The 9,973-nt window shown below is 39.3% G+C and overlaps 1 protein-coding gene across 1 annotated transcript in view; it reads right to left on the bottom strand.

The window, feature by feature from the left end:
- The window catches only part of LOC112044879 (pantothenate kinase 3), a 41,834-nt gene extending 37,731 nt beyond the window's left edge, over positions 1-4,103 (bottom strand). Inside the window, exon 1 of the mRNA XM_024080868.2 lies at positions 3,771-4,103. Within this exon, the coding sequence (XP_023936636.1) occupies positions 3,771-3,806 (36 nt within the window). The 5' untranslated portion in view covers positions 3,807-4,103. The remainder of the gene's footprint in view (positions 1-3,770) is intronic.
- Between the last annotated feature and the right edge of the window lie 5,870 nt (positions 4,104-9,973).

Here is a 9,973-nt window from a genome sequence, read left to right on the forward strand (position 1 = left end):
GGTATGACAGGCCTTTTCTAGTATGTATAGAACAGATAAGCAGATAAAAAAGATACCCATTTATCTAAGCGTTTTAATTATTGCCAAGGTTACGATTACATAAATGTTGTTTTTGCGTAGAAATAAAAGCTTATTGTAAATTGTAATGATATGAGAAAATGCAATAAAAAAATAAAATTATTATTGAACTAGCAGATGCCGCGTTTCACCCGCGTGGTTCCGCTTTCCATAGAAATCATCATCATCATCAGCATATCAGCCGATGGACGTCCACTGCAGGACATAGGTCTTTTGTAGGGAATACCAAACATCACGATACTGAGACACCCGCATCCAGCGAATCCCTGCGACTCGCTTGATGTCGTCAGTCAAGTGCGGGGTCGCCATTCCAGCACTTTGGGACCCCAACGTCCATCGGCTCTTCGAACTATGTGCCCCGCCCATTGCCACTTCAGCTTCGCAACTCGTTGAGCTATGTCGGTGACTTTGGTTCTTCTGCGGATCTCCTCATTTCTGATTCGATCATGCAGGGATACTCCTAACATACTTAGCTCGTTCCATCGCCCGCTGTGTGACTCTAAGCCTTCTTATGAGGCCCATACGATCAGTGCGTGTTGCCAGTGATGACCTATGGTTCCGAGACTTGGTCCATAGAAATACGAGGAAAAAAAAGCCTACTAGCGGACGCCCGCGACTTCGTCCGCGTGGAATTTAAGGAGATGGTCCAAAATTGTATGGAGCCCAGGATCAGATTGTACCCTAGCGGAAATAAAAGAAGATATGTTTTTAACTATTTTTGATTACACAAATCCACGAATTTACTTTAATTCTTTCGAAATAATATTCAATAACTCCCAAGAAATGCAACACTAGTATAGATAATAATGGCGGATTGATGACGTTTTCAATGCAGTAATCGATTTGTCGTTTGCTGTCAATTGTCATGTCATAGTTGCTTTAAGGGCGCCATCTTGATATAACTCAAAAACTTGGGTTTTGATTTTATTTATTTCTTATTATTTAGTTACATTTATTAATTTTAATAAATTTTAATAAAATCCTTGTATTTTTTAAATTTTATTGATACGGAGTACAAGAGTGTGCCTGAAATGGACATCTTCCTTTCACAATTTCCTCGGGAACCATGGATTTTTCCGGGATAAAAAGTAGCATATATGTTAATCCAGACTATAATCTAGCTGTACTTCAAATTTCAGGTAATTCGGTTCAGTAGCCGAGGCGTGAAAGAGTAACAAACATTCATACCATCAAAATCACCAAAAAATCTCGGGAATCCATGGATTTTAATTTTTTTATCAGTTGATGATGATAAATCGAACCCGGGACCACCCGATAGTAAAACTACAGTCAAATGCGGTGTAGAGTTCATTAAATTCCATTGACACTTTGGACTTGACAAGGTTTTCGTAAAGATAATGTTTGTTTTTTATCGTTTTTTGTCGGCGGTCAATAAGACATAACAATTATGAAATTACTAGCTGACGCCCGGACTTCGTCCGCGTGGAATTTAATTTTTCACAAATCCCTCGGGAACCATGGATTTTTCCGCGATAAAAAGTAGCCTATGTGTTAATCCAGGCTGTAATATATCTCAATACCAAATTTCAGCTAATTTGGTTAAGTAGTCGAGGCGTGAAAGAGTAACAAACATTCATATCATCAAAATCATCAATTTTCGCAAATCTCGGGAAACCATGGATTTTTTCGGGATAAAAGCCTATGTGTTAATCCATTTCCATTCCAAATTTTAGCCAAATCGCTTCAGTAGTAGCGGCGTTAAAGAGTAACAAACATCCATACATCCATACAAACTTTCGCGTTTTTAATAATAGTATTTTTAAAAAGTATGGTTTCTTTGTTAATCCTGACGTGGGGTGTTGTTTGACATGTTTAACTGTGTGTTTGTATGTGGTATCGTAGCTTCTAAACTCAGACCAATTATCTATTGGACTTGTCTCACAATCCAATTCACCAACAAAGGAGATGGTCCATTTCAGGTCCACTCTAGTACCTCGTATCATTAAATTAAAAAAAATACAAGGATCTTATTAAAATTTATTAAAGTGAATAAATGTAACTAAATAAAAAGAAATAAATAAAATCAAACCCAAGCTTTTGAGTTATATCAAGATGGCGCCTTTAAAGCAACTATGACATGACAATTGAAAGCAAACGTCAAATCGATTACTGCATTTAAAACGTCATCAATCCGCCATTATTACCCGTATTAGTGTTGCATTTCTTGGGAGATAATGAATATTATTTCGAAAGAATTAAAGTAAATTCGTAGATTTGTACAAACATAAATATTTAAAAACATATCTTCTTTTATTTTCCCTAGGGTACAATGATTGGACTTGGGCTCCATACAATTTTGGACCATCTCCTTTGTCTGTCGTTTTTTGACGGGGACGAGGTAAACTCACACATCGAAAATATTTAACACCAATAAATATATCCTGTGTCCTTACATTACACACAACTATAAATTTTAAATCATAATCATCAATGAAACATCGATTCTATATATGCAGTTTGTAATGTTACCGTTAAATTGTAAGATACTTGTATAATCTCACGCGCAATATTGTAATCTGTCGATATAATGTGAACTGAACATACTGGTTACAATTTAACGTGTTATTTTTCAGTATATTGATATCTTTTGATTATATTAGCGTTTTTTACGATGTCCTTCGCTCCATCCCTGAGCGACTCTGAGCCTTCTTATGAGGCCCATAGTTAGCGACCAAGTCTCGGAACCATAGGTCATTTGATTTTACATGTAAATTTCGTCAATCAATTTAATACAGTACAGCAATAGGCACAAAAGTTATTTCTCGATTCTTCGGAAAATATTTTTTTAAGATTTCGTCATCAACCCATATTCGGCTCACTGCTGAGCTCGAGTCTCCTCTCAGAATGAGAGGGGTAAGGCCAATAGTCCACCACGCTGGCCCAATGCGGATTGGCAGACTTCACACACGCAGAGAGTTAAGATAATTCTCTGGTATGCAGGTTTCCTCACGATGTTTTCCTTCACCGATTGAGACACGTGATATTTAATTTTTTTAAAATGCACACAACTGAAAAGATGGAGGTGCATGCCCCGGACCGGATTCGAACCCACACCTTCCGGAATCGGAGGCAGAGGTCACATCCACTGGGCTATCACGGCTCGTAAGATTTAAGGTAATGTAATTAAGTACAGTTAGAATAGAAAGTTCTGCAAACATGAAAGTTTTGGACCCCTGACGATTATTTGCATTATTAACTTGTCCCATTGGAGTTATTTCAAGTTAGTTTGTAACATCAAATACTTTGCAACCCACAGTTAAAAAGAAAAGAAAAGTACTATGTTAGTTACTAGTACTATAAATAAGTAAGTAAAGTTTGTGATATTATATGGGATAATCTTTTGATCTACTGAACCGACTTTGAAAATTATTTTACCACTAGAAAACCACGTTATTTGTGAGTGTTGTAGGCTATAATTTATCCCTGTACTCTTACGGGTGTCCGTTTGTCCTTATAGTCAATATTCAATATTCATTTATTTTAATTAGGCGTAATTTACAAGCACTTTTGAAATGTCAGGTACTAATATATTGTCGAAAACTGAAAATTAAATTTACGAGGGTCCCAAACGCGCGCCTTCGTCCGAGAAGAGCCCACAACAAACTCAGCCCGGTATTTTTCTTTTTTAATAAACTTACATATTTGAATACCGAAAGTTTTGAAATACTCACATGATGAATAGTGATCACTCCTGTTTGTTCCGTCATTTCACCTATGTACGTACTTGTTGTCACTGGCAATAAATATTTAAAACTAATATCACAGGTTGAATAAATAAACTGTTAAAAAATTAAACCATAACACACACACTAATCATCTTCCACGTCGGATATCATATACTGTCCAATGTCCAACACGTTGACGACTATATAATCAAAAACTTTGTACAGGAATAAATTATAATATATTACGAACGCGGACAACTCTATTAGTATGCGCAAATCGATGAGGAACATTTAGAAAGCGGGCGGCAGCACGTCCGCACGCGACGGCGGTCGCTTGTTGAATGCGGTTTTGCATGTTCGAAATTTGAATTATGTATGCGCGCGCGCATGAAATGATAGCGAATCGCTACATCGGCTGATTGTGAAGCGTCCATAGACACGCCGACCTCGCGTTAAGGTAAACTGTAATAATAATGCAAAATACAATTTTTTACATTGTGAAAATGCTGTTTTTTTTTTCGTGTTGAGTACGGCGTAGGGGGTTTGGGCGAGCGCAGAAGCATCGCCTGATGAGACCCGAAGGCTGAAATAAAGATAGAGGACGGAACGGCTCTCTAAGGGCGTCTCCTATGAGACTCGGATCTCGGCTTAGAGGGCCATTCGGGAAGGTGTAACCGTGACCTGAGTGAATCAGTCCGGACGCCCCCGAGATCGTGAGTTAGAAAACCCACGTCCGGGTGACGTTAGATATCGGGGACCTCGTCTTCGCCGGCGAAGACGCTGTGTTGCTTGTGATTGTGTTGCCCGGGAAGCATTGTCGGTCGTCATGTCATCGTCTGGATCGTAAAGGAGGTTTTTGGACGCCTCTGCTTGAAGTTAGCGTTAAGGTTGGGAGTGTTGCAGGCCTCAACCACTAGTTGGTTGGGATGGATGGCAGCTCTGTCGAAATAGTTTCGAGAGAGCTGTTTCATGTAACTAGCTATTGAAGGAAAATCTAAGTTTCTATGGAGGTCGTTATTGCGTACAAACCACGGTGCGCCCGTGATTTGTCGCAGAAACCGATTTTGCAATGTTTGGAGCGGCTTTAGGGTCGTTTTGGGACGGTGGGCAACACTACACTAGCGTAGGTTAAGATCGGACGGAAGAAAATGCTGTATGTGTGTTGCCAGTGATGACCTATGGTTCCGATATTTGGTCGCTAACTATGGGCCTAGTGTTGCCAGGGGTTCGGATAAATTAGGACATAGTTAGGCTTTTGCATTCCGTGGCCACGTATACAACACGTTGGGGTCAGCATCACCGGAGGGCTTATAGAACTTTTTTTTTTTCTTCTTCTTGCAGATGATGCAGTCTAAGATGCAAGCGGGCTAACTTGTTAGGAGGAGGATGACGGTTTCTACACGGCATCGTAACGGAACGCTAAATTTGCTTAACAGTACGTCTTTGCCGGTAGGGTGGTAACTAGCCACGGCCGAAGCCTCCCACCAGCCAGACCTAGACCAATTAAGAAAATCTCAAGAGGCCCAGCCGGGGATCGAACCCAGGACCTCCGTTTAGTAAATCCACCGCACATACCACTGCGCCTCGGAGGCCGTCAAAAACACAGAACACAGAAGTTCTACCAATTGATAAGTTCAATATGGTCATAAAAGTTGGTAAAACTTTAAATAATTTTCTCCCCAATTTTGTTTGAGCACAGGACGCGAAAACAGCCAATTTTTTTTTTTTATTCTTTACAAGTTAGCCCTTGACTACAATCTCACTTGATGGTTAGTGATGATGCAGTCTAAGATGGAAGCGGGCTAACTTGTTAGGAGGAGGATGAAAATCTACACCCCTTTCGGTTTCTACACGGCATCATACCGGAACGCTAAATTTGATTAACGGTACGTCTTTGCCGGTAGGGTGGTAACTAGCCACGGCCGAAGCCTCCTACCAGCCAATTTGTTGATCCGTCTGAAAAGGGTTTAATATAGAAATATAAGCTCGTAACACCTTAGTTTAGCAGTAATTTTCGTCAATGATAATTTTATTAAATTCGACAGTTTTTTTTCCTAAGTCGGTTCGTGTAACGGACGTGAACTCAGCCAATATGTTGGATCGTGTGTCGAGGCTTTAAATCGGGTCGTATGGTTATGTGAACTCGTAATCCTTTAGTTTAGCAGTTAGCCGGCGTTAATGATAACTTATCAATCCAAGTGATAATGATAAGGAATATCTTCATAGTGAAACGTTCGTCGCTGATTGGTTTAAAACAAATATGACCCTTTTCCCCATTTGTGATTATTTCGTTTTGATTTTATCGCTTGAATGACTAATTTAAGTAAGAAATTATCCTAATAATATTATAAACGCGAAAGTTTGTATGAATGTTTGGATGTATGTTTGGATGTTTGTTACTCTATAACGCCGCTGCTACTGAAGCGATTTGGCTAAAATTTGGAATGAAAATAGATTTTGTTTTGGATTAACACATAGGCTACTTTTTATCCCGAAAAAATCCATGGTTTTCCGAGATTTGCGAAAACTGATAATTTTGATGATATGAATGTTTGTTACTCTTTCACGCCTCAACTACTGAACCGAATTAGCTGAAATTTGGTATTGAGATATAGTATAGCCTGGATTAACACATAGACTACTTTTTATTCCGGAAAAATCCATGGTTTCCGAGGGATTTGTGAAAAACTAAATTCCACGCGGGCGTCCGCTAGTTGTTACATAAATCCCAACTGAGTTACATAAGAAGTCCAGACAAAAATACTGAAGCTAACTTCAGTATTTTTTATTAATTCATCAAGCTAATAAGCAAAAACTTTTCAACAAAAAAATTGAACTAACTTCAAAGATGCACTCTAAAAAGCAAAAAATAACGTCGTTAAGTCCTTTTCATGAAAGAAGTCCCCCAGACGCGGCGCTAATGGCTTCATCATCATCATCATTATCAACCCATATTCGGCTCACTGCTGAGCGCGAGTCTCCTCTCAGAATGAGAGGGGTTAGGCCAATAGTTCACCACGCTGGCCCAATGCGGATTGGCTGATAGCCCAGTGGATATGACCTCTGCCTCCGATTCCGGAGGGTGTGGGTTCGAATCCGGTCCGGGGCATGCACCTCCAACTTTTCAGTTGTGTGCATTTTAAGAAACTAATTATCACGTGTTTCAAACGGTGAAGAAAAACATCGTGAGGAAACCTGCATACCAGAGAATTACCTTAATTCACTGCGTGTGTGAAGTCTGAAAATCCGCATTGGGCCAGCGTGGTGGACTATTGGCCCCAACCCCTCTCATTCTGAGAGGAGACTCGAGCTCAGCAGTGAGCCGAATATGGGTTGATGACGATTCAAATATTCTATTCCAAATTAGGTAAAATTAAGGTACATACTTTAAACGGAGCAATTCGTTATTTACAAATGGCTTCTAAATAAGATATGAAATGACATGTGTTTTCTACCTTCATTTTTAATTTGTTTGTTGGTAAACAGTACTCATCAAGAAAGGCTGTAGTATAGGTATTATAATTTTTTTCATAACACACGTAACCGGCCATCGTACACTCAAATGCACATAATTTGCGCACGCACATTCTCTACAGTTCAACGATTATATAGATTATCGATTTATTTGACTGCACAGTTTCAAAAATGGCTTTAATAAATAATAATAATTAAAAAAACTAAAAAAAACGCTTTTATCACGCACTAAACTATTATACGTATTCCTGACAGCAAATTCTTTCATTTGATATCCTTATCATGGATTTCAAACAGCCAGTCCACCATCTTGGGGAATAATATATAGCCTATAGCCTTCCTCGATAAATGGGCTATCTAACACTGAAAGAATTTTTCAAATCGGACCAGTAGTTCCTGAGATTAGCGCGTTCAATCAAACAAACAAACAAACAACCTCTTCAGCTTTATAATATTAATGTAGATTAGTATTAGTATTAGAGATGGGCCGAGTACTCGGTTGATACTCGGTACTCGGCGTACTCGGCGGATTTTTTGATACTCTTTTTTTTTTTTTCTGATTGTGTAAGTGCCGCAGGCTCCTTATGGGACCTCACCGGCGTCACCGGGGGGTTTGGGCGAGCGCAGAAGCATCGCCTGATGGGGCCCGAAGGCAGAAGAAAGTAGTGGGCGGAACGACTCTCTAAGGGCGCGTCTCCTCTGAGACTCGGGCCTCGACTTAGAGGGCCGTTCGGGAAGGGTGTTTTGGCCTGAGTGTATCAGTCCGGGCGCCCCCGAGATCGTGAGTTAAAAAGCCCACGTCTGGGTGACGTCAGATATCGGGGACCTCGTCTTCGCCGGCGTTTTGATACTCGTACTCGGCCGAATAACTCGGTCGGTGAATGCCGAGTATACCTTGTTTAAAAAAAGCATTATTTGGGTACATATAATTAAAACAACAGTGTTAATCAAAAAGTATTTATCAGTAATTTACGGAGTCTTTGAAAATCTCAATTAAATTTAAATAAAATTAAAATTAAAGTTTTAAAAGAGCAACTGTTGAATTTCCCGTCGCTCTTCTCAACAGGAGACTGCGCCTTCTGAGCTGGTGGTAGAGTCACTACAAATAGTCAAACTTGACGTTTCAAAAGTGCTTGTAAACTAAGCCTACTTACTTTACTAGTTACTCGGCCGAGTACTCGGTTGAAAAAAAAATTAACCGAGTAAAACTCGGTACTCGTTACTCGGCAAAAGTGTTACTCGGCGCATCTCTAATTAATATTAATATTAGTATTTAGTATAGTGTATAGATATGGCAAATAATTAAAAAAAAAAACCAATTCAGCCGATTATAAAAATTCTTTTTTGGGACTCTAGGTATTATAAAACTATTGCTAATTGTTGGCGTAATGTATTAAGGATAATTAAAAGGATTTAAATACAATTAAATTGTATGAGAAAAATAAAATAAACACACGTCATTATTCCATTATTGGCGTTAACACAATAATTTGCCTCATGTGGGGTTTTTGACATACGTAATGAGGAAATGATATTAAAAGTTCTATATATAGAAAACATCTTTAAACTATTTTTTACTATTTTTAAACAGACTACAGTAAACCAAAAGGAAGGGTTAACATAATCTTAAAAGACCAAGTAATAAGTATAGATTTTTTTTAGGGTCCCGTACCCATAAAAAAGGAACAAAACCCTTTTAGGATCACTTTGTCGTCTTGTCTATCTGTCAATAATCTTTACTTCGGAAACGTGTGGAGTTGATAGCCGTGATAGCCCAGTGGATATGACCTCTGCCTCCGATTCCGGAGGGTGTGGGTTCGAATCCGATCCGGGGCATGAACCTTTAACTTTTCAGTTATGTGCATTCTAAGAAATTAAATATCACGTGCCTCAAACTGTGAAGGAAAAACATCGTGAGGAAACCTGCATACCAGAGAATTTTCTTAATTCTCTGCGTGTATGAAGTCTGCCAATCAGCATTGGGCCAGCTTGGTGGACTATTGGTCTGACCCCTCTCATTCTGAGTGGAGACTCGAGCTAGGCAGTGAGCCGAATATGGGTTGATAGTGATGATGATGATGTGGAGGTATCGAGTTGAAATTAAGTGACAGTTGGCGTATTGTGCTACCTTATTGTATTGTGGTACCTTAACATATAGTAGGTCCAAGGTTCGAATCCAGTTCTAAAAGTTCTCCATAATAATTATGCTTTTTGCAACGAAGTAATGACTGCCGACCGAGGAGTTGGGAGAGGTTATTTTAATCGGTGCAAGTCGGACATATCTACCTTGCCTACTGCTAGAAGTTCGAAGGGATATTTTCCTCCTGGCAAAAAAAAGTTATAGAGTTGGAATTAACACCATGTTATCAGTGGCGTGCACTTCATAGATGCAAAAATGTACTGCCTACCCTAAAGACCCAATACAAACCCATGTTGGACCATAGAATACAAAGACGGACAAGGAATTTTCCATATTTTACTTGCAGTGCATACCCGAGTTGAAAACCTTATGCAGGCCACTGCATGTTATACTTATGTCCAGAGTCCCTTGAAGCTGTGAAATCAGATTTCTAAGATAAGCTAAAAAAATACAGATGTTTATGTTACATAAAACGTATATTTCGACAATCAAATCAACTTGCACCTTGTACGGAACCCTCGGTGTGTGAATCCGACTCGCGCTTGCCCGGTTTTTTGTATTTAACGACAAGTTAGCCTTGACTGAGATCTCACTT

The sequence above is a fragment of the Bicyclus anynana genome, chromosome 26 (assembly GCF_947172395.1).
Source record: "Bicyclus anynana chromosome 26, ilBicAnyn1.1, whole genome shotgun sequence".
Classification (NCBI taxonomy): Eukaryota; Metazoa; Arthropoda; class Insecta; order Lepidoptera; family Nymphalidae; genus Bicyclus; species Bicyclus anynana.